The sequence below is a fragment of the Haematobia irritans genome, chromosome 5 (genome assembly GCF_050003625.1).
Source record: "Haematobia irritans isolate KBUSLIRL chromosome 5, ASM5000362v1, whole genome shotgun sequence".
NCBI classification, from domain to species: domain Eukaryota; kingdom Metazoa; phylum Arthropoda; class Insecta; order Diptera; family Muscidae; genus Haematobia; species Haematobia irritans.
The window spans coordinates 6,598,141-6,624,855 of NC_134401.1; the positions used below are offsets into that span (position 1 = coordinate 6,598,141).

General features: G+C 26.1%; 1 protein-coding gene across 1 annotated transcript in view; it reads left to right on the plus strand.

The window, feature by feature from the left end:
- The window catches only part of side-V (sidestep V), a 302,304-nt gene that overhangs the window by 160,877 nt on the left and 114,712 nt on the right, over positions 1–26,715 (plus strand). Inside the window, exon 3 of the mRNA XM_075312598.1 lies at positions 15,607–15,742. Within this exon, the coding sequence (XP_075168713.1) occupies positions 15,607–15,742 (136 nt within the window). The remainder of the gene's footprint in view (positions 1–15,606; positions 15,743–26,715) is intronic.

Consider the following 26,715-nt stretch of genomic DNA (forward strand, 5'->3'; position numbering starts at 1 on the left):
ACAATAACAAAACAAATTAAATAAAATATTGGCAAAATTTTCTATTGCGACAAAATGTCTATAGAAATAAAATTTTGAAAAAATTTTCGATAGAAATAAAATTTTGACAAAATTTTCTATGGAAATAAAATTTTGACAAAATTTTCTATAGAAATAAAATTTTGACCAAATTTTCTATAAAAATAAAATGTAGGCACAATTTTTTATAGAAATAAAATGAAGACAAATTCTTCTGAAGAAATTAAATTTTGACAAATTCTTCTAAAGAAATTAAATTTTGACAAACTCTTCTGAAGAAATTAATTTTTGACAAATTCTCCTAAAGAAATAAAATTTTTACAAATTCTTCTAAAAAACTTAAATTTTGACAAAATTTTCTACAGAAACAAAATTTTGTTAAAACTTTGTATAGGAATAACATTTTGTTAAGATTTTCTATAAAAAATAAATTTTGACAAAATTTTCTACATAAATAAAAAATGTGACAAAATTTTCTATATAAATAAAATTTTGACAAAATTTTCTATATAAATAAAATTTTGGAAAAATTTGTTTATAGAAATAAAATTTTGACAAAATTTACTATAGAAATAAAATTTTGACAAAATTTTCTATAGAAATAAAATTTTGTTAAAATTTTTCATAGGAATAAAATTTTGTTAAAGTGTTCTATAGAAATAAAATTTTGACAAAATTTTCTATAGAAATAAATTTTTGACAAAATTTTCTATAGAAATAAAATTTTGACAAAATTTTCTATAGAAATAAAATTTTGACAAAATTTTCTATAGAAATAACATTTTGGCAAAATTTTCTATAGAAATTAAATTTTGACAAATTCTTCTAAAGAAATTAAATTTTGACAAATTCTTCTGAAGAAATTAATTTTTGACCAATTCTCCTAAAGAAATAAAATTTTTACGAATTCTTCTAGAAAACTTAAATGTTGACAAAATTTTCTATAGAAATAACATTTTGTTAAGACTTTCTATAGGAATAACATTTTGTTAAGATTTTCTACATAAATAAAAAATGTGACAAAATTTTTTATATAAATAAAAAATTTGACAAAATTTTAAACACAAATAAAATTTTGACAAAATTTTCTATATAAATAAAATTTTGAACAAAATTGTTTATAGAAATAAAATTTTGTTAAAATTTTTCATAGGAATAAAATTTTGTTAAAATGTTCTATAGAAATAAAATTTTGACAAAATTTTCTATAGAAATAAAATTTTGACAAAATCTTCTATAGAAATAAAATTTTGACAAAATTTTCTATAGAAATAAAATTTTGACAAAATTTTCTATAGAAATAAAATTTTGACAAAATTTTCTATAGAAATAACATTTTGGCAAAATTTTCTATAGAAATAATTTCTATAGAATTAAAATTTTGACAAAATTTTCCAAAGAAATAAAATTTTGACAAAATTTTCTATAGAAATAAAATATTGACAAATTCTTCTGAAGAAATTAAATTTGACAAATTCTTCTAAAGAAATTAAATTTTGACAAATTCTTCTGAAGAAATTAATTTTTGACCAATTATCCTAAAGAAATAAAATTTTTACGAATTCTTCTAAAAAACTTAAATTTTGACAAAATTTTCTATAGAAATAAAATTTTGTTAAAACTTTCTATAGGAATAACATTTTGTTAAAATTTTCTATAGAAATTAAAATTTGACAAAATTTTCTACATAAATAAAAAATTTGACAAAATTTTCTATAGAAATAAAATTTTGTTAAAATTTTTTATAGGAATAAAATTTTGTTAAAATTTATTTAATTTAATTTTATAGGTATAAATATTTGCAAAATTTTTCTATAGAAATAAAATTTTGACAAAATTTTCTATAGAAATAAAATTTTTACAAAATTTGATTTCAGACTGGTTTTTCTTGGCGTTACATAAAAATCCACAGTATTAAATATATTTTCATCGGCCGATTAATCTACAAAAGGGGAAAATGCATAAAATTAGCTTCAAATATATATCGTGTACACAGGGAAATATTATAGGTAGTGCTTAAGAGTGCTTCCTTATTCAGTTTTGTTTAATTTCACCTAGATTTGGTCTGATTCAATCTATTTTATATTTGATTTCATTAAATTTATACTTATTTAACATTTATTGATTTTGTTTTTATTAAATACTTTTATTCTATTGAAAGCAACTACCTGTTCGCAAGGCCTCCCTTCTCTGATATTAATAAAATCACATCTGCTTCATGAAATTACCAGCAATATGTCTGTTGCAAGTGCCTCATTGGATTCATTCATTCATTTACTTTTTATTTCTTTTTAATAAAAAAAAAAAAAAAAAAACAAGCAATACGTTAAGAATCCTGTTGGGCAAGAACATGACTGATAAAGCTGGCAAAAAAAAATGCAATTCCGAACCTGCCTCCCCTACTGGAAATGTTTCCTATGACACTCTAATTGGTAGCACTTTAAGTTTTTCCAGTACTTTTGGCATACAATCTTTAACTATTAATTATTTTTATATCGGAACTTTTTTTTTTTGGTTTTCTTTTCCGCCCGTGGATAATACAGCAGGTTTATTGTAACTGATGGCTATGATTTTAATACGCAAGATGATGAAGACCATCGTATGATAATCTCTGAATGCTGCCAGTCCGGTTCTTATATTATTTATTTTTTTTTTCACCAAGTTTAATTGAAATATTTATCTTTATGGCGCTTAATGTTCAAGAGGATACTGAATATACTGAATTTTAATAAAAACCAACTCACACACAAATACGCATTCGCATTGTAATAGGCTTTATATGAAATCCTGTTTCATTATGGTCACTGTGATTATCTTTTTCAATATTAAAAATATTTTTTTCAATTAACCATAGACTTAACCATTTTGTTTTTCTGTGATTAATATTTTATTATTGGATTTTTATCGCTTCGCAAAAAAAAAAACACACACACACACTAGTGATTAATATAAAAATATTATTGAATATTTGTTCATGCTTTTATTAGCAAGATATATGAAATATTATCAATCTTTTACGGTGGATATAATAAGAATCTGTTAAAAAAAAGGAAAATTGCACCGTTTTACTCTAAGCTGAGATTATGACCTATTTGATTTTTATTGTAAATTTAAGAATAGAGGAGAGATATCAAATGTAAATAATATGGGCTACAAGGCTTTTAAATTGTCATGGTCAAGAGTCTACATCCAAAAAAAAAAAAAAAATACTTTCCCCCGGAACAAAATTTTAGACAAATGAAATTCCCGTTTTTCCAGAAAGTATTTTCTTTAAGAGCAAATAAGCTCGAGTTAATAAGAAGCGTTGCAACGATTGTCTCCAATTTTTTTATTTGCCTTTAAAGAAAACTTTTTAAGGTCAAAAGAATTCTTTGTTTGTCTAAAATTTTGTTCCTCAGAAAAGAAAACTCTTCTTTCAGTGTAGAGATCTAGTGTCTACTGTCCATTTCGACATTTGATAATAATCACATTGTCTATAAACTCCCAAACTCATATGGCATTCACCTCAGAAACTATTCTGAATATTTAGTAGAACTTATAAGAAGATTTTCATTTGAAAATTCTACATTTTTATTTTAGATTTCAAAGCATTTTCTGATGTATGAATAAATAATTGGTTACATTTCTAATTTCTTTGTATAGCACATATGAATATGAAACAAATAAAAATAAAATAATTTTCCATGGTGACATTTACAACTACAACTGGAATGATTTTTTAATTTATGTCATCTCTTTTTTTTTTTTTTTTTTGATGCCTTACTCCTCTCCCCACAAAAAAAATCATAACCAGAGATTTAACAGTTCATCATAAATTTAACCCTTTAAGCTAACATAAAAATTTCTTGTAGGAAATTTTTATGGTTAGATTCAATTTGATATATGGGCATGACTTTTATGACCTAAACATGATTCTCGATCGATTAAAAAAAAAAAAAAAACAAAACTGAGAAAAATAAATTCAAATGGCTTCTCCGTCCGTCTTCTGGTAGTTAAACAAACCGTAGCAATTGATGCAATGGAGGAGTATCTATTGCGTGTCCATAGCGGAAAAAAGGTCTTTGAAAGAAGTGGTGACGTTTAAATGACGCCATAGACTTTAATATTCATCATGCAACTCAGACCTTTTCTTGGAGTTCAAAATTTGGGTGCGTGTGCCCAATAAACAAACAATGCTTGAATTCTTGAATGACAAACCAATTATGCATTTGAACCACAATTTTGTGCGACTTTTTGGAATTTTTATTGTTTTCTTGTCGGAGCCTCAAAAAGTTAGTGGTGGTTAAAGAAACAGAAGGGAACCACTAGAGGTGACTTCAAAAATTTCCTCTTAATATGGGCGTTGGAATACAAGTGCTTTCGTGTTATTTAAACAATTAAAATGGTGTCTATAACTGTTATGTTTTACGAATATATATCGCCGGTGCAAGAAAAATAAAATTAATAAAATGTAGGCGTATTTCTTGTGGGTATATCTTTGTTATCGTACCTCCTTTTCAAAATTCCCTGAATTTGGAGGCATTTCTTTTAAAGGGAATTCCCTGACATTCATGATGGTGTGGAGTCCTACATGTTTAATTAGCGGATATACCATCATCTTTCTTAACAAAAAGTGTGTCAAATTAATAATTTTGTTTAATGTGACCTCCCCCCTTTCCGCTGATAAGGCATTGTTAGTATGATTGAGAGGGTATGGATATTTGATATGGATACTCCTCCATCATCATCATCATCATCGCCATGATCATGGGGCCATCTGTAGTTGTTCATACATAGATGAATGAATGATGACAATAACATTTCTGGAATTACTCAAACATGTTTCTGCCATTTATTCTTAAGGGAAAAAGTTTGTCATTTTCTTCATTCCCCTCCATTCAGCTGAAAAACAAAGCTCCATAAAATTACAACCTAAAAACAAAATGACAAATTAGTAAGAAATAATCAATCATAGAGTCAGACAGATTAATGATTTCGAAAACGTGTCTGCTAAAGATGTTAAAAGGTATGGCTTTGTGGCATTCAACAAAATACTTACAAGTATTAAACGTTAGAGTTCCAAAGAATTTCATAGAGAACGTGCTGCCTACATGATGAAGCCAATGTAAGATTTCCTCCCATTGCATGCCATCAAAAATTATTGGACTGTGTAATGGATATATGCAATATTAATTAACCCTTTCGAAATTATGTGTAAAAGGGCAAATCGATTGGTTTTTCTTTATCTAAGCGGAACAAACAGTTAGTGGATAAAACATTTGGCTTATTTAGGCAAAACATATGTAAGAAATTTATTAAATTGATGTACGCAAGTTTTTTTTTTCATACAAATTTTTTTGACGATTAATATGAAATTTCCGAAGAAATGTTGGCTTCTGAAAAATCTAGCTGGGGTACACCAATAATGCCTTATGTTAAGTCGAATGTAACTACAAATGAGATATATGACAATCACATCTATGTTAATACAAAGAAATCAATGACTTCCTCAGACCATCTATCCTCTGATATCTGTCTAGATGCACTTTTACTATTAAAAATACAGAAGGATCAGCATGGTATGGTTTTATGGATATTCCGAATAAAGGCAAATTAATTCGCTATAGCAGCTAGGGTACAAAGACAAATGGATATGAAGGTTTGGATTGGTATAATGGCGGCCCGATATTTCAGGCTTCCTTAGACTATTCAGCCCATTGTGATACTGCAGTGGTGAACTTCTCTCCTATCACGGAGTGCTGTCCAGTTCTATGTTTAAGCTCAATAACAGGGACCTCCTTTTTATAGCCGAATCCGAACGGTGTTCCACATTGCGATGAAACCACTTAGAGAAGCTTTGAAACACTCAGAAATGTCACCAGCATTACTGAGAGAAGAGAATCCACCACTGGAAAACATTTTGGTGTTTGGTCGAAACTGGATTTGAGCCCACGACCCTGTGTATAAAAGGCGGGCATTTATCAAAATTTTATTTCTATAGAAAATTTTGTCAACATTTTATTGCAATAAAAAATTTTGTCAAAATTTTATTTCTTACAAAAAAATTTAGTCAAAATTTTATTTCTATAGAAAATTTTGTCAAAATTTTATTTCTTAAAAAAAATTTAGTAAAAATTTTATTTCTATAGAAACTTTTGTCAAAATTTTATTTCTATAGAAAATTTTGTCAAAATTTTATTTCTATAAAATATTTTGTCAAATTTTATTTCTTAAAAAAAAATTTGTTAAAATTTTATTTCTATAGAAAATTTTGTCAAAAATTTATTTCTATAGAACATTTTGTCAAAATTTTATTTCTATAGTGTTTTGTGAAAATTTTAGTTATATAGAAAATTTTATCAAAATTATATTTCTATAGAAAATTTTGTCAAAATTTTATTTCTATAGAAAATTTTGTCAAAATTTTATTTCTATAGAAAATTTTGTCAAAATTTTATTTCTATAGAATATTTTGTGAAAATTTTATTTCTATAGAATATGTTGTATAGAAAATTTTGTCAAAATTTTATTTCTATAGAAAATTTTATCAACATTTTATTTCCATAGAAAATTTTGTAAAAATTTTATTTCTATAGAAAATTTTGTCCAAATTTTATTTCTGTAGAAAATTTTGTCAAAATTTTATTTCTATAGAAAATTTTGTCAAAATTTTATTTCTATAGAAAATTTTGTAAACATTTTATTTCTTTAGAAAATTTTGTAAACATTTTATTTCTATAGAAAATTTTGTCAAAATTTTATTTCTATAGAAAATTTTGTAAAAATTTTATTTCTATAGAAAATTTTGTCAAAATTTTATTTGTATAGAAAATTTTGTTAAAATTTTATTTCTATAGAAAATTTTGTCAAAATTTTATTTCTATAGAAAATTTGTCCAAATTTTATTTCTATAGAAAATTTTGTCAAAATTTTATTTCTATAGAAAATTTTGTCTAAATTTTAGTTCTATAGAATATTTTATCAACATTTTATTTCTATAGAAAATTTTGTCAATATTTCATTTCTATAGAAAATTTTGCCAAATTTTATTTCTATAAAAAATTTTGCCTAAATATTATTTCTATAGAAAATTTTGCAACATTTTATTTCTATAGAAAATTTTGTCAAAATTTTATTTCTATATAAAATTTTGTCAAAATTTTATTTCTATAGAAAATTTTGTCAAAATTTTATTTCTATAGAAAATTTTGTAAAAATTTTATTTCTATAGAAAATATTGTCAAAATTTTATTTCTGTAGAAAATTTTGCAACATTTTATTTCTATAGAAAATTTTGTCAAAATTTTATTTCTATAGAAAATTTTGTCAAAATTTTATTTCTATAGAAAATTTTGTAAAAATTTTATTTTTATAGAAAATTTTGTAAAAATTTTATTTTTATAGAAAATTTTGTCAAAATTTTATTTCTATAGAAAATTTTGTCAATTTTTTTTTCTATAGAAAAATTTGTCAAATTTTCTTTTCTATAGAAAATTTTGTCAAAATTTTATTTCTATAGAAAAATTTGCCAAAATTTTATTTCTATAGAAAATTTTGTCAAAATTTTATTTCTATTGAAAAGTTTGTCAAAATTTTATTTCTATAGAATATATTGTCAACATTTTATTTATATAGAAAATTTTGTCAAAATTTTATTTCTATAGAAAATTTTGTCAAAATTTTTTTTCTATAGAAAATTTTGTCAAAATTTTATTTCTATAGAAAATTTTGTCAAAATTTTATTTCTATAGAAAATTTTGTCAAAATTTTATTTCAATAGAAAATTTTGTCAAAATTTTATTTCAATAGAAAATTTTGTCAAAATTTTATTTCTATAGAAAATTTTATCAAAATTTTATTTCTATGGAAAATTTTGTGAAATTTTTATTTCAATAGAAAATTTTGTCAAAATTTTATTTCTATAGAAAATTTTGTCAAAATTTTATTTCTATACAAAATTTTGTGAAAATTTTATTTCTATAGAATGTTTTGTAAAAATTTTATTTCTTTAGAAAAGTTTGTCAAAATTTTAATTCTATAGAAAAGTTTGTCAAAATTTTGTTTCTATAGAACATTTTGTCAAAATTTTATTTCTATAGAAAATTTTGTCAAAATTTTATTTCTATAGAAAAGTTTGTCAAAATTTTATTTCTATAGAAAATTTTGTCAAAATTTTAATTCTATAGAAAAGTTTGTCAAAATTTTAATTCTATAGAAAAGTTTGTCAAAATTTTATTTCTATAAACAATTTGGTCAAAATTTTATTTCGATATAAAATTTTGTCAAAATTTTAATTCTATAGAAAAGTTTGTCAAAATTTGATTTCTATAGAAAATTTTGTTAAAAAATTTATTTCTATAGAAAATTTTGTCAAAATTTGATTTCTATAGAAAATTTTGGCAATATTTAATTTCTATAGAAAAATTTTTCAAAATTTTATTTCTAAAAAAATTTTGTCAACATTTCATTTCTATAGGAAATTTTGTGAAGTTCGTCCCATTATTAAAGGTTGTAGTGAACTTGAGTCAGCTGTACCAACAAATCTACTATCATTTGATTTCTTTGGCTCCAGTATTGAAGGATGTACGGACGGACATGGATTTTCTTCTTCTTCTTATCCTAAGGTATCACGAATTATGTCCAGTTTTCAGAGACCGTTTTTCGGAATGTCCAAGCTTTGAAGGGTTCACCGTCCTTTGTTTGGTCGAAAATAAATAGTTTGATATTTTTGTCAAATGGAAAGACAAACTTGTTATTTCCTTCTATACTAGGATATGATATACTATAATAAAAATTACACTCAAAAAACAGTTTCAGGTTCACTGAAGAAAAAAATTTTGATTCGTTTCAGAAAATTTAAATGTTCCTTATTTAAATTAAAAAGTTCATTAAATTTACTAATTATTTTCTTTTAATTTAACTCTCTGTAACTACATGTTCTCCTCAGTGATATTTTATTTTAATATTTTTGAAATAATTTTTATCTAGAACCATATTTCTAACTAACAATTAAGTTTTCTTGACAACTATTATTTTAACCTACAATAATAAAATTTGTTACTACCTTATTGTCTGTCTTATAGGGGATTTAATTTAAAATTAACTATAAACATAATTTAAAAAAATACCAAACACTAGTAGCATTGCCTAATCCAATCAATCGACTTCATTCAATTAGTATGCTGTCCAAGTTTAGTACAAGTACTTAAAAATATATATATTTTTTAAGTTAAAACAAACATCTCGTTATTTATTTAAAACGAAATTAACCATAAAAATGCCACAAAAAAAAATTTGTTTTCCCATATAAGGCAAATATCACACAATAAAATATAAAAATCTTTCACACAAATATTCTAAAAGTCATAAAGAATATGGCTCCTTGTATGTACCAAGGCAACAACAATAGCAAAGAAAACTGGACGAAAAATGAACAAAATTGCACGCACTTAGGCAACAAAACGAGGCAAGTACTGACTGTTTTGCTAGCTGACGCCACATAGAATGGCAAATGTTACCATACTTCAATTACACCATCATACACACACACAACACACACACATATCTATAGAACATGTACTCCCATTACTATGAGTATAGCACTCATGTGCTGTGTTAAGTGCAAATGTTTGCTTAAAGTACAAAACTCCCTCGCTTGCATTTCGTAATGGTGAGTGGAGTGAGTGAGTGAGTGTCATACAAGGAAACAAACATACTGCCAATGCTATTGTGCTGCTACTGTATGATGTTCATAGATTTGCCACAATATACGAGAGTAATACTTCAACAACAACAAACAACTATTCTTCTCCTACAAGTAATACAACAAAATGACAATTACAATAACTTTTCATGTTCTAGCTCTCTGTGTGCATTGTATGTATGAATTTAATATGGGTGGGGGGCCAAAGAGGCAAAACTACCAATTGGATATATCGAAAAAAACTACAATGTGTTCAAAAGTCCTAGGGGGAGAAGAGTGTATACAATATCTTCAACTTGCCAAACTTATGGGTGATTTGGACGTGACCAAAAGCATACTTTAGCACGTACTTGTTTTTCTTCTGCAATGCAGTCAAATGGAATAGTTTTTTCGAAATAAAAAATAAAACAGAAAAAATAACGAAAAACTTTTAACTCTAAAAACATGGTAGCCATCATTGTCGACATTAAACAAAGTATTGATATTGTCATTGGCCACTATAACGATCTCTCACATCAGGACAATGATGGTATCCAAGCCCACTCGCCTGTTCTGTTGGTTCTCTTTAGCTGGGACATGGCCTTTTAGTGAGCATGTTGAATGTTATTATTAGTAACAAAATTAAATTGATTCTATTGATTTTAATTAAAAATGTGTTTATTCCAAGCATTACGTGTCTCCTCACTGGGAAGTGCCCAATGTCCCTTTCGTTTTTTTTTTGTTATTTTTTTACGTGCTATGGCACCAATAATACCAATAAATGCAACAAAATTTCCTTGGCCATTGTTTGAAATTGCAATGGCACTTTGTGGTCATGCACGTGCTTGTGGTTTTATGGGCCACAATGGAAAATGCATTGAAATGTGGTCAATTGCAGTAAATAAGATTTTGCAGGGAATGATGTCTTATGTTTACGCTTTCTTACTATGCAATACTAAAGGAAACTAAGTTAACCCATTAACGGACATAAGGTACTTAAATGTACAAAAGAAAAGTCGTTTTGAAAAAAATGCTTTTAATTATTAATTTTTGTTCCGCTATACCCGATCTCTCTTACTGATCTACAAAAAAGTGGATTGGTTCAAATTTGCTTTACGATCGCTTACTTATAGAGTCTGAAAATATATTCATTGTGCATTTTATTCAATATGTACATGATTATCTCAGTCTGTCTCCTTACTTGCAATATCTTCACTTAATTATCATATTACTGAATTTCAACAGACATCTTTTGAGGAATTTGTATATTAAAAATTCTCTTCTATTACAATTTTTTAATACCCTCTTTCTATAGAAATTTTTAAAATAATTCTCCTTCTGCTATCATGGGTTAATAGTAAACGAAAGCATTTGATTCCATTAGCTGCCAATTTTACTCTCCATCAGGAAGTTTCAAAGTGTCTTTAGTTTTGATTTAATTGAATGAATTCTTCAGTCATTTTTTCTATTCTTTAGTTATTTTTTTTTTTTTCATTTCCTTTTTTAACGTTGCTGTGAATTTTTTTTCTTTGCAAACAATGTTGACATTTTCCATTAGCAATTGCTTTGTGCGTGTTTGGTTTAAATGAACTTTTTCTTCTATTCCAAAACAATTCGTGGTCTTTTATACTTAAGAATGAATGTTTAGCTTTTCAATTTCATAACAATTTTAATTTTTTTCTTCGTTGATTTTTTTGCACTTCTTTATGAACACTTCAAGAATCACATCATTCGCATGACAAATACGTATGTAAGTGATGGACGAGTATGGATGGACTCGATGTAGAACTCAATAGTGGTCAGGGTCCCAATATTGGCCAAAGTAGTGGGTGACAGACCACAATGAACGTGATTGTTGCATTGCTGAAGAATAATTGTCTTTTGAGTTGAGAAACGGCTGAAATGGCTTTTCCTTTCCACCTTCTCTTCTCCACACAGAAAAAGTATTAGCTTGTATTTTATGAACGGAAGGAAGTAATAAAATTTCAGTTTAAAATACAATAATAATATTTTTATTATTGCATTTTTGCTGAATAGCCAAGATAGATTTATATATATATTGCTGCCATATATAATTGTTGCATGCGTAGGAGTTATAATTTGAAATAAAAGAGGCGCCACAAAATATTCTTTTGTGAGAGGGGTGGAGGTTATACATTCTAATACATTCTGTGACTTTATTATTAAAATAGCTTTACAAAAACTTTCTGTCTGGATGGCTTAATGTATTATTGGCCATTTGAAATAATTTATTCATTTTGGTCGAAAAACTAAATCTACCATATTTATGACTTATTTAAAATCCCATTGTAACAGTAATATTTTATAATTTTACGATAAAAGGAAGTAAAAGTGTAGTATAGTAAAAGTAAAACAAAAATTCTAATATTTGTAGACGCCATTAATGTTGGCCATAGTTTTTCATATATCCGATAGCATTTAAAGCTTAACTAATAAAAAATATAAAACTCTTTTTTTTTTGAGCAAAGGGGATTCTAATAAAAAATCCTAGACAATATTAATTATTTCTATAGAAATTTTTGTCAAAATTTTATTTCTATAGAAACTTTTGTCAAAATTTTATTTCTATAGAAAATTTTGTAAAAATTTTATTTCTATAGAAAAATTTATCAAATTTTATTTCTATGGAAAAAATTATCAAACTTTATTTCTATAGAAAATTCTGTCAAAATTTTATTTCTATTGGAAATTTTGTGAAATATATTATTTCTATAGAAAATGTTGTCGAAATTTTATTTCTATAGAAAATTTTGTAGAAATTTTATTTCTATAAAAAATTTTGTTAAAATTTTATTTCTATAGAAAATTTTGTCAAGATTTTATTTCTATGGAAAATTTTGTAAAAATTTTATTTCTATGGAAAATTTTGTCAAAATTTTATTTCTATAGAAAATTTTGTCAAGATTTTATTACTACATAAACTATTGTCAAAATTTTATTTCTATAGAAAATTTTGTCAAAATTTTATTTCTATAGAAAATTTTGTTTAAATTTTATTTCTATAGAAAATTTTGTCAAAATTTTATTTCTATAGAAAATTTTGTCAAAATTTTATTTCTATAAAAAATTTTGTCAAAATTTTATTTCTATAGAAAATGTTGTCAAAATTTTATTTCTATAGAAAATTTTGTAGAAATTGTATTTCGATTATTAATTTTGTTCGGCTGGAGGTCATAGAAACAATCGATTATTAATTTGTTTTAATATTTATTTCCAATATTGTTTCTATGACCTCAATCCGAACAAAATTAATAATCAGAATAATCATAAAATAGGTCAACAACACACAAAAATACGAAATTGTATTTCCATAAAAAATTTTGTTAAAATTTTATTTCTATACAAAAAAATTTTGTCAAAATTTTATTTCTATAGAAAATTTTGTCAAATTTTTATTTCACTGGAAAATTTTGTCAAAATTTTATTTTTATAGAAAATTTTGTCAAGATTTTATTAAAACATAAACTATTGTCAAAATTTTATTTCTATAGAAAACGTTGTCAACATTTTATTTTTATAGAAAATTTTGTTTAAATTTTTTTTTCTATAAACAATTTTGTCAAAATTTTATGTCCATCAAAAAGATTTTATTTCTATAGAAAATTTTGTCAACATTTTATTTCTATAAAAATTTTGTCAAATTTTTATTTCTATCAAAAAGATTTTATTTCTATAGAAAGTTTTTCACAATTTAATTTCTATAGAAAATTTTGCCAACATTTTATTTCTCTGGAAAATTTTGTCAAAATTTTATTCTTAGAGAAAATTTTGTCAAAATTTTATTGCTATAGAAAATTTTATTTCTATCAAAAATTTTGTCAAAATTTTATTTCTATAGAAAATTTTGTCAAAATTTTACTTTTATAGAAAATTTTTTTAATCTTTTATTCCTCTAGAAAATTTTGTTACAAATATTATTTCTATAGAAAATTTTGTCAAAATTTTATTTCAACGGGAAATTAAATAAAAAATTTATTTTTTCAAAATTTTCGTTCTATGCAAATTTTGTCAAAATTTTATTTCTATGGAAATTTATGCGGAAGTTTTATATCTATAGAAATTTTTATCAACATTTTAGTTTTATAGAACATTCTTCTTTTTTTTTTAATTTTCGTTTCTATAGAAACTTTGGTCAAAGTACTTCTTATATTGGAGATGAATGGCACTGATCACATTCAAAAAGGAAAAAAAAAACGTTTTCTCTTGCCCTCATTTCAAATCAGATAAATAACGTAATTATTTTCATTTATTTATTCACAACTATTCAAGATAGTTTATGTTGATTGAATGGAACTTAATCAATCTTCATCATCATTTTAGCCGTTTGTATCGATTTTAATTTAATTGAGTAGCAATTTGATGGATCATTTGTTTCATATATCTATGGTATGTGTGTGGTATGTGATAGGTCAATGTCAACTAAAAGATATTCATAATTCATTTGGTCTAAACGATGACTAGACTTGGAGACCATTTATCTACTATAGTACGACCCTTCATTCATGTAATGAAGATTATCCAAATGTGTCCCCTGGCATTTGATAGTTGAAAGTCTTGCAAAACAACACTTCAGCCAGGTCACGTTAGTGTAATAAAATACATATTGGCTATATTTCTTCCAGCGGGGATGGAGAGTAATTTAAATATTGTATATTTCACCATAAACCACCCATCAAAGGCTTTTTTCAATAGTAAACTAAGTCGAAATAGTATAACGAATAATGAAAAAAATAAAATTGAAAAATCAAAATTTAATTGTATTAAAATAAAATACAATAAAATAAATTAAAAAAAAAAATAAAAAAATATATTCTTTGAACGTTTTAAGTTAAAAATTAAACAATATTCAAATAAATAAAGGACAATAAAGAATAAAAATAAATTATTCTTCGAACGTTTTAAGTTAAAAATTAAACAATCTTCAAATAAATGAAGTAAAATTAAATTGTATTAAAATAAATAAAAAAATAGTTATTCTTCGTATATTTTTTGTTAACGATTTAAATCTACTGAATATAATATTTTTTATAACAAAACATGTCTGTCTAATTGTCAATTAACCCAAAAGCGAAAGTCAAGGAAACTTTTCCCGACCATCAAGTAAGCTACACACAAAAAAATTTTTTTCTGATTCAATCACGAAATTAATTGATCCAATTAATTTTTTAATTGAAATGACTTCAATCACAGAAATGATAGTATCAATTAAAAAATTAATTGACAGTCAATTAAAAAATTAATTGATCCAATTAAAAACTTAATTGATAGGATTAGTTTGTGTGATTGATTTTTGTTTCAATTAAAAAATTTGTTGAATCAATTAAAATTTTAATTGAATATTTCTTTAAACTCAATTAAGATTTTAATTGGAAAAGTTTTCGTGAATTTTTTTTTTCTGTGTATGTCTCTGTATTGTAATTACACTGAAAAATATTGTAATCATGCTCTACAGGTTTTATGTTGGAAATGTTAAATGAAATTTAAGTTTTTTTTTTTTTTAATTTAGCTAAGTCTTAAATTTTTCTTAGCGAAAATTTTAGTCGATTTAGCATTGTTTCCAATTATCTATAACTATATTTAATTTTCGAAATGGAACTTTTCCATTTCTCCCCACTTCACTATCTTCTCTTGGGCATATGGTTATAATTTAATGGATTTTACTTTAGTGGTATACCATAGTTATTTCTATTAAGTGGCTGGCTCTTCATGTTTTGTTGACCATAATTTACTGTAATGTCATTAATTGAAGACATATCGTTTGATTTATATGTCTATGCGTTTGTGGTTGGCCTTATTTGAATTAAATTTATTTCGAAAATTTGTTCTTTAATAGTTAAATAGAAGTTACCGCTCTTTGGCTATTCTAATATTAAAGAAATTAATTTATTGTTTTGTTGTAATTTCAGGTCCTTTGTCGGAAGTTCAGACTGCAGTTGGCTTAGAGGTTGCATTACCTTGTGATCTAATGCCTGGTACAATGATAGCTGATAAGGTGCAATTGGTGATATGGTATCGACAGGGAAATGTTAAACCCATATATACGTGAGTATTCATTTTATTATGGAACTTCAAACTATCATATTGGAAAAAATTTAATTTTTATTATTATAATAAATGAAATCGGCTCAGGTTTAATGTCTGAATTCCGGGAACATATGATCAATTCAACCGGATGGTTTTTCCCCCAATTTTGTTATAATTTGTTCACATCTAACGATTTATAGAAAAATCAAATAAATCCCAGGTTGCTACTATATTAATCCCGCCTCCCCCCTCCTCAAAAACAATCCTCTTATTTAATTAACGCAATTATGAAATATTTCTCTTCATTGGATTCTGTGACTATTTTCCTATTTGCAAGATTTTCTTTTAGATTTATGGCATAAATCTGATTTATTAGAGAATCGTTAGTTGAATTATTAAATACCGAGAAATATTTATGAGTATACCTTCTTGTGGTGGCATATCATAATTGGAACAGGCATCATAGTCATTATCATCATTTTGGAGCTGGAACGAACCGACAAGCAAATGATATACAACATAATTATTATTTACACCCGTATTTTATTGTTATTTTTCTTATTTTTCTTGGTACTCCATATACACTTTAGGGTATTACGCCCCCGTCTTTTTGGCTACTTTTCCGCTAGCCTTATAACAATCATTATGGAAAACACTTTATTACAATGATTTCCAGAAATTGTGGCTATAATGCGTGTGCTGTAGCATTATGGTGTAAATGTTCGTTCGACGTCAGTAAGTCCGTCCGTCCGTCGTCTTGTTCATCTTGAATGGTTGTCTTATGGTTTGTGTGTGGTTTCTGGTCATAGCAGGCGCCTAATAACAGAATTTGCTATGCATCATAAAGATTTTTATGCTCCCACCATCATAGGCCACATTAATGCCAATGAGAGAGAGAGATACAGAGAGAGTGTTAGAGGGAGAGTGAGATCCAATCATACTCTACTCTAATAACTGTGGGGAAAATGAAGCTAATACAAATTCTCCAAGACATGGGGTCATTCGAAAAGACCTTAACTATGGCAGTTGTTATAGTGCTCTTCATTTGTTTAATTAATTGTTATTATTAATGACTTTTATTTGGTATTCAAATAAACACATACCTTTCTAAAATACAAAAAAAAAAAACAATTCAATTCGTATGGAGAGAAAGACCAAACCTAGATAGCCTAAGAGGAAAAGGAAATACATAATGAAGTCAAATGATAATAATTTCCAATGGATCTCTGATTATTATGAAATCTTCATTTCCTAAGGCAATGTCTAGGAGTGGAGATTTAGACAAAAAAAAAAAACAAATGGAGTTATATTCAAGTTAAATTTCATGTGGCTCCACTTTATTACTCCCTGGAGAGTGTTCTAATTTTTATGGTCTGTCACTAAATGGGGGGGGGGGCGAAAAAAAATTTATATATTTTTAACCCCCCACCTAGAGTAATGGTGTTTTTTTTGTTTCCAAAAAAACAACCAACAAAAACCAATTTCCCTAAAATGCTTAGGGAATTATTACCAATTGCATGAATAAATAATTAAAAGCATACACAAAAAATTGTCATCAATCATTTGGGAGAGGAATCCAATTGAACCTTCAGGCCCATCAATGTTTTGTGATCACGTTTTTGAATCAAACTCCATTATCATTAACAAAAAAATCCTTATCTCTTTTATAGCTTGTAATTTTAAAAATGTGTTTGCCAAGGTACGTGCGTAAATCATTTAACACTTCAAGGTTATCGTTTTTAAGGGAGAATATCGCCCTCCCCCTAACAAAACGACCATTAAATTGAGTTGTTCCCTCTGGCCGGTCATAACCCTCAATAGCATTCCTGAGTGCCTTCTTGCAAATGTTTTGTGTTAATTGTTTAAAATTATAGCCTTAAATTGAAAGCAAATTTTTATGTTTACATTATGCCACTGCAGGTGGAAATATTTTGATTTCTTTGGCAATGATATGCTTTTAGTATTTCCTTGGGAGAAAACATAAAATTTGGAAATTAAAACAGAAATTGTTCTATGGGATTTTAGGGTTTTCGTGTTTTTTATACCCTCCACCATAGGATATTAGTACCCTCCACCATATATTAACTTTGTCATTCCGTTTGTAACACATCGAAATATTGCTCTAAGACCCTATAAAGTATATATATTCTGGGTCGTGGTGAAATTCTGAGTCGATCTGAGCATGTCCGTCCGTCCGTCCGTCTGTTGAAATCACGCTAACTTCCGAACGAAACAAGCTATCGACTTGAAACTTGGCCCAAGTAGTTGTTATTGATGTAGGTCAGATGGTATTGCAAATGGGCCATATCGGTCCACTTTTACGTATAGCCCCCATATAAACGGATCCCCAAATTTGGCTTGCGATTGCTCTAAGAGAAGCAAATTTCATCCGATTCGGCTGAAATTTGGTACATGGTGTTAGTATATGGTGTCTAACAACCACGCAAAAATTGGTCCACATCGGTCCATAATTATATATAGCCCCCCTATAAACCGATCCCCTGATTTGGCTTGCGAGGCATCTAAGAGAAGCAAATTTCATTCGATCCGGCTGAAATTTGGTACATGGTGTTAGTATATGGTCTCTAACAACCATGCAAAAATTGGTCCATATCGGTCCACTTTTAGGTATAGCCCCCATATAAACGGACCCCCAAATTTGGCTTGCGATTGCTCTAAGAGAAGCAAATTTCATCCGATCCGGCTGAAATTTGGTACATGGTGTTAGTATATGGTCTCTAACAACCATGCAAAAATTGGTCCACATCGGTCCATAATTATATATAGCCCCCCTATAAACCGATCCCCTGATTTGGCTTGCGAGGCCTGTAAGAGAAGCAAATTTCATTCGATCCGGCTGACATTTGGTACAAGGTGTTAGTATATGGTCTCTAACAACCATGTAAAAATTGTTCTACATCGGTCCAAAATTATATATAGCCCCCATATAAGACGATCCCCAGATTTGACCTCCGGAGCCCCTTGGAAGAGCAAACTCCATCCGATTCGGTTGAAATTTGGTACGAGATGTTAGTATATGGTATAGCCCCCATATAAACCGATCCCCAGATTTGACCTCTGGTGCCTTTTGGAGAAGCAAAATTCATCCGATCCGGTTGAAATTTGGTACGTGGTGGTAGTATATGCTATTTAACAACCATGCTAAAAGTGGTTCATATCAGTCCATGATCATATATAGCCCCCATATAAACCGATCCCTAAATTTGGTTTTGGAGCCTCTTGGAGGAGCAAATTTCATCCGAGTCAGCTGAAATTTGGTACATTGTGCTTGTATGTTATATGGTTGTTAACAACCATGCCTAACTAGGTCCATATCGGTCTATAGTTATATATAGCCCTCAGATAAATCGACCTCAATCACACAAAAAGTGGTCCATATCAAGTTCATAATTCTATATAGCCCCCATATTAACGACCCCCATATTTCTATTCTGGCTCTCTACGTACTGTGCAAAAGACCATGACGATTCGTAATTATTTGTAGACTAACCTATACATAACTTTTTTGTCTAATATTAACCACGTATGGACTAACTCAAAATTTAGAAAACGATGTTAAGAAGTTTTAAGATACCACACCCCAAGTAATTCGATTGTGGATGACGGTCTTTCGTAGAAGTTTCTACGCAATCCATGGTGGAGGGTACATAAGATTCGGCCTGGCCGAACTTCGGCCGTATATACTTGTTTTTTTAGTTCATAATGTTTTTGCGAATTTATGAAAAATATGGAAATTTTTCCCTTGGAGAAAGAATAAAATTTGGGAATTAAAGCAGAAATTTTTCTTTGAGAATTTAGATGGTTTTTCATGGTTTTTCAGTTCATCATATTTTTGAGAATTTATCAAAAAATGTGGTAATTTTTTTTGAACAATGAGATTGATTTTAAAACAAGTGACTTAAGCAGCTGGGATGACTGGAATAGAATCAGTCTCAAAAGTTCGCTGAAGCTATAAATCATAGCTCGACTTTTTATTATACATATCATATACAGAAAATTTCATTAAAATTGGGGCCAATGACATTTTGCTCACACAGACAAAAATTTCACGAAAATTTTTCCAATTAAAATTTTAATTGAGTTTTAAAAAATTTTCAATTAAAAATTTAATTGAATAAACAAATTTTTTAATTGAAACAAAAAACAATCACAAAAATTAATAGTATCAATTAAGTTTTTAGTTGAAACTCAATTAAGTTTTTAACTGAAAATCAATTAATTTTTTAATTGACACTCAATTAATTTTTTAATTGATACTATAATTTCTGTGATTGAAGACATTTCAATTAAAAAATTAATTGGATCAATTAATTTCGTGATTGAATCAGAATTTTTTTTTGTATGCAGGAGTCTGCAATAGATTTATAGAAATTACATTTCATCTATTGTAGTAATCGATTCAATATCGTAATCGCGAAATATTGGGAAAAATTAATAAAATATTAAAAAAGACCTCGAGCTTGAAAAAACATGAATTTGTTAATCTAACAAAAAGGTCAAGCAAACATCACATAAAAATTTATTAATTTTTCACTCATATAATGAAATATTTTCATAAATACAATGAAAACGTTCGTTAATAGTAAGAAACTTTTCACTGTTTAACACAAAATTCGCAACAATAATGAAAAGTTTCGTTGTATTAACGAATTTGTTTCGTTGGCTCAATTTTAATAATTGTTCTATTGAAATTTAAGTTTTTTTCCACCAGAGTAACACCTACATTTAAGAAGACCTTATGAAAATTCTCAAAAATCAATAAATAATAATAATAAATTCTATAGTAATTTGTTAGTCTATATAAAGTCATATTTTTCACTTACCTTCAAATGCCATTGAAATAAAATTTTTTCATTTCATTTGTTCTGGCCTCAGCTCCCTAAGCCTCAAAATATTGATATCGATATAAAATTGTGACAATATGAAATCATACAAATAAAAAACATGGAAATTGTTATAACTCTTCACCCAAAAAGCTTTACTTCATTTCCCACACTATGGGTGTTCTTCCTCTTTTGTAAAATTTTCCAAATAAATACTTGACAGCAAAATATTGAAAATATGTGTGTTGTTTTCGTCTTAATATTAATAAATATATTGTATTTGAAATTGGGTTTCATTCAGGTTTTAGGTTTGTTTCTCTTGTTTTTTTTTCGGGGGGTTTTCTTGATATTGGGATGACATTTTCAATGTGTGTTCTATTTTTCCGGTTGGTATCAGCCTATTATGCTACATATGGATGCCACAGAAGCAAATAAGACAGCTAAATATAAAAAACCCATGTTAAAGAAATTTATGTTAAAGTCTGCTCTTATCAACATTGCCGACAATTTTCTCAATCATTGGAATAACAAAGGAAAGAATTTCTTCTTAAGACATTGCACAGTGGGTTCCATATATTTAAAGGAAACATTTAGAAATATTTGAGTAAAGAATATGAAATTTTTATAAAATTATACCTAAACCTGGTAGTAGTGTAAAGTTTAAATAAAATAGGGAAGGAAAATTTTTTAATAAATTTTTAATATCTGGAAAACATGTAACCCGAATTGCAAGAAAATTTTTCATATAAATTTCGTTTTTGAGAAATTTATAATAATTATTATTTTTTAATGCTTCCTATTTTTTTATAAATTTCCATTAATTTTTGAATATATATTTTTTATAAAAAGAAATATTTACAAATTTCTCAAAAATTTAATATGTAGAGAGTATTTTGTCGTATTTCGAGTTAATGGAAATTTATAAAAAAAAATAGGAAATATTTCCCAGCTATATATTTCTTACATTTTATTGGAAATGCGACAAACTTTTTTTTACATATTAAATTTTTGTGAAATGTATAAATATTTATTTTTATAAAAGTTTCACGAACAATATTTTGAACAAACTATATTAAAATTTCACGATATTTTTTATATTATAAAAAAAGTTCAATAATGTATTAATATGTGGATATTTTTTCCATTAACTAGAATGCTTCCAGTTTTTTATAAATGTCCATTAATTTTTAAATATATATTTCTTATAAAAAGAAATATTTACAAATTTCTCAAAAATTTAATATGTAGAGAAAATTTTGTCGTATTTCGAGTTAATGGAAATTTATAAAAAATAGGAAATATTTCCTAGCTATATATTTCCTACCTTTTATAATTTTCTATTAATTCGAAATGCGTCAAACTTTTTTTTACATATTAAATTTTTGAGAAATGTGTAAATATTTATTTTTATACAAGTTTTAAAAAAAGTTCAATAAAGTACCCAGCAAAAAAAGCAATGAAAATGTTCTTTTTGGATCCGGAAGTGGTGCAAAATTGACGCAGAAGCGATGAATTTAACATGGGCTTGTCATAGGAAGGAAGTCCTCCATTTCAGCAGCCGTTGCACTGAATTTGCATCACTTCTTTAGGTGTGATCCGAATTCTATGTTTTGGATGTAAATTAAAAAATTCTGTGGTATTTTGGCAAATAAATAATTTTTATAATTTTTTATCATTTTTATTGGATTTTAACGCTTGTCGGAAATGTTTGCCTCAAATATTTTCAAAAAATCACAATTTTTTCAGATTGGATTTAGCATTTTTTTCGACAAAATTTAAATGATTTGTACCATTTTATGAATTTTTACTCTGTTTTTAACCTATTTGAAACAAAAAAAGTTAAAATTACCCATTAAAAGTATGAACAAACCAAGTTATAAAAAATTGAATTAAAAGAACTTCCTGGGTAGTTAAAATAAAGACCATCATTGGATGTGCATCTTCTGGAAGAGCTTTTAAAGTTGTGCCTTTGGAAGAACTTCCAAATTTTTTTGCTGGGTATTAATATGTGGATATTTTTTCCATTAACTAGAAATATAAAAAAAAATACCATAAGTATTTAATTTCTATATTAATTCAGAAATATACTCTGACCGTATAGTGGTTTGAAGTATAAATAATACACAGATAAAACATATTTGATAAATGTCTGAAAATTATTTCCTATTTTTGACAACTTTCCATTAACGTAAAAAATTCAAAAATTTTTACACAAATATTTAGGTTTTGAGAAATGTGTAATTTTTTCTATTATCTGCTATTTTTTAAAATTCTCCAATAACTGGAGATTCTGCAATATTTTCCATAAAAATATAATTTTTGAGAAATTTATAAATATTTTTTAAAATCTGTAAAATATTCCCTATTTGTTTTTATAAGTCTACATTAACTCGAAATGCGGCAATATTTTCCATAAAAGTTTCCTTTTTGGGAAATTTCTGAAACAACTTATTATTAATGTATTAAAAACAAAAACTATATAAAAATTTTACAATATTTTTAAAATTCTAACAAAGACATTTTTAATAAAATTTAAATTGGTGGATATTTTTTAAATTTCTATTAATCCGCAATATTAAAAAATTACCTTTTATGGTAATTTAATTTCTTTAGTAATTTAGAAATATAAGTGAATAGTTGAAGTATGAAAAATTGTATATATTTTGTAAAGTCTAACACCTTAAGAAATAAATTTTTTAATGGTGGTGTCAGTGGTTTAACACAATTAACTTGTAGCATATTAATTGTTTTATAAATTTTAAATGGCCGGAAATTATTTCTTTTCAGCTTACGCTAATTGCGGCAAAAATATAAAGTTTTTCAGAAATTTATAAATTTTAATTTTTTTAATACCTTAAAAAACTTTTTTTTTCAACTCTCCATTAACTGAAAATGTGACAATATTTTCCATTAAAATTTAATATTTGGGAAATTAATAAAAGAACTTATTATTAATTTTTTGAAAACAAAACCTTTATAAAATTTTTAAAATATTAAAAAAAAAATTATAAGAAAAAATACTAATAAGGTTTGAATGTGTAAATAATATTTTTTTAAATTTTTATTAACCAGCAATATAAAAAATTACCATAAAAGTTTAATTTCTTTAGTAATTTAGAAATATACCCTGACTATATAATACTTTAAGAAATACATTTTTTTAATGGTGGTGTCAGTGGTTTAACACAATTAACTTGTAGCATATTAATTGTTTTATAAATTGTTAATGGCCGGAAAATATTTCTTTTCAGCTTATCTTAAACCCCAATTGCGGCAAAAATATAAAGTTTTTAAGAAATTTATAAATTTTATTTTTTTTAATACCGTAAAAAACTTTTTTTCAACTCTCCATTAACTGAAAATGTGACAATATTTTCCATTAAAATTTAATATTTGGGAAATTTATAAAATAACTTATTATTAATTTTTTGAAAACAAAAATTTTAAAATATTAAAAAAAAATTATAGGAAAAAATTATTAATAAGGTTTGAATTTGTAAATAATATTTTTTAAATTTTTTATTAACCAGCATTATAAAAAATTACCATAAAAGTTTAATTTCTTTAGAAATATACCCAGACTATGTAATAGTTTAGTTTAATGTATTAAAAATTGTTTTATAAATTTCTAAAGTCTGGAAAATATTTCCTTTCAGCATTCCATTAATCCAAATTACGGAAGAAATATACAATTTTTTAGAAATTTATATATATATATATTTTTTTTTTTTAATATCTGAAAAAATCTATTTTTTATAACTTTCCAGTAACTCAAAATTCGACAATATTTTCCGCAAAAATCTAATATTTGATAATTTTATAAATATTCAGTTTTATTAAATTTCAAGGAGAAATTATTAATATTTTTGAAAATGTGAAAATATTTATTAAAATTTTACGATATTTGTTAATACATATGAAAAGCTGTTTAGAAAATGTTAATATCTACACACAAAAAAATTTTTTTTCTGATTCAATCACGAAATTAATTGATCCAATTAATTTTTTAATTGAAATGTCTTCAATCACGAAAATTATAGTATCAATCACAGTTTTAATTGATCATAGAAAAAATTCTTGATTAAAATATTAATTGATTTCATTAGAAAATTTCAATTAATTTTTTAATTGATTCAATTAAAAATTTAATTGATGTTGATAGCCAAACTCAATTAATTTTTTAATTAAGAAATGTAACTATTTTCAATTATTTTCTGAATTGGTTTTTATTTGGATTAACAATTGATTGTGTGCAATACATTTTTAATTAAAAATTAAAAAATATTCATCACTTTCTTTAAATGACTTAGTCTTCCGAATTTGATTAAAAAGTTAATTGTATCAATTAATGTTTTAATTAAAAATTTTTAAATTTCCAATCATCGACTTAATTGACTTAATATTTCTATCTTGATTAAAAAGTTAATTGTATCAATTAATTTATTAATTGAAATTTTTTTCAACTTCAATTAACTTTTTAATTGGAAATATTTTGGTGATATTTTTTTCTGTGTAGATTACATTTTACCAATTTCCGTTAATGGAATATTTCCCGAAACATCTTATATTTGCGAAATTTATAAATATTAAATTTTACTAAATTTCACGCACAGTTATTTAATAAAAATTTTAAAAATGTGAACAAATTTAAAAATGTTACAATATTTTTAATAATAATATAAATAAATTTAAAATTAAAAATAATATCTGGATAATATTTTACAAATTTTCATTTATAAAAAAAATTTTGCATAAAAATTGAATTTCTAAAAAAAAACAAAAAATATTTTTAATTAAAAATTCACGCAGAATTTTTAAAACTATGCTTTTCAGGAAATCAAAAACTATAGAGCTCGTATAAAATTAATTAATCGTTTAAAGTTAATTTCTTTTCTAGGAAATTCATTTTAGACAAGACAAAGTTTTCATTTGTTTTTAGATTAGTTTCGTTCAGATTAAACACAGTTCGTTGGGGGCAAATGTTTTTTAGCCTACCATAGAGAAACATTTATTTGCTTTTAAAGATACAACAACAAAAAAACTTTGTTGGTCTAAAGTATCGTTTCGGGAGAACAAATAATTTTTTTTTTTTTTGGAAAATTAAAAAAAATTAAAAAATTCCAAAACAAAATATATTTTCTAATATTTTCTATGAAAAAAAATACAGACACCACTGTTTAGCGCCATAAATCGAATTGTGACAGATGAAAAAAAACACATCCGGCATTACACATAAGGTAGACTCATACAGATACAGCTTCACCTGGAGGATAAATAAAATGACACGCGTTCTCAAATAAAATTCGATTAAAAATTCTATTGTTGTCGCATGTTTATGTTAAATAAACATTGTAAAATCAACAGCAGCAACAGCAACACCAACCACCAACATATAAACAACTGGAATTTCCCCCTTTTTTAACCATACTAAAGGGAGGGGAAGCAACCCGTATAAATCGACACTTAAAATGGAATGTGGGAGGAGGCTGGAATATTTTGAAGAAAAAGTGGCTAGATGGGAAAATAAAAATGACACACATACACGAACACACCCATACTCACATTCTATCATTTTTAAAAAATATCTTTGTCAAAGAAATGACAAAGATAAAAGGAAAGCTTCACATTTCATCACTTTCGTAAGGAAAATGCGAGCATGAGAACCTTACCAAATGCTTAGCATATTTCTTTCACTCTTTGTCGTCGTCGCTGTTGTTGTTGTTGTTGTTGTAGCCCTTTGGAGTTGGTATTTTCGATTTTCTCGGGAAATAAGCATACTCCAAATGGGGGTTTGCAGTCCTTGGACAGGGTTGAAAACCCTGTGTCCGCCCCGGGACGTAGACCCGACTGCAACGAGGGCGGCTGTTGTTGTTGTTGTTGCTGATGCTGTCCTTGTTGAGGAAATACATCAAATGACTTTATGGCATGCAAATACATTTAAGGATCCTTATGCTTCAGAAATCCACACTCCCCATACCATCAAAGATTCAGCGAATACTCAAAGATTGTATTTCGTGTTTTTGGATGTTAGGCATGTGGCAAAGATATATTTGCCATGTTTACTGCATGCTATTGTAAAGCTTATACTCATGATCTGACAAGTGTATATGTATGGCGATACCACCTTTACGGATACATGGTATCTGG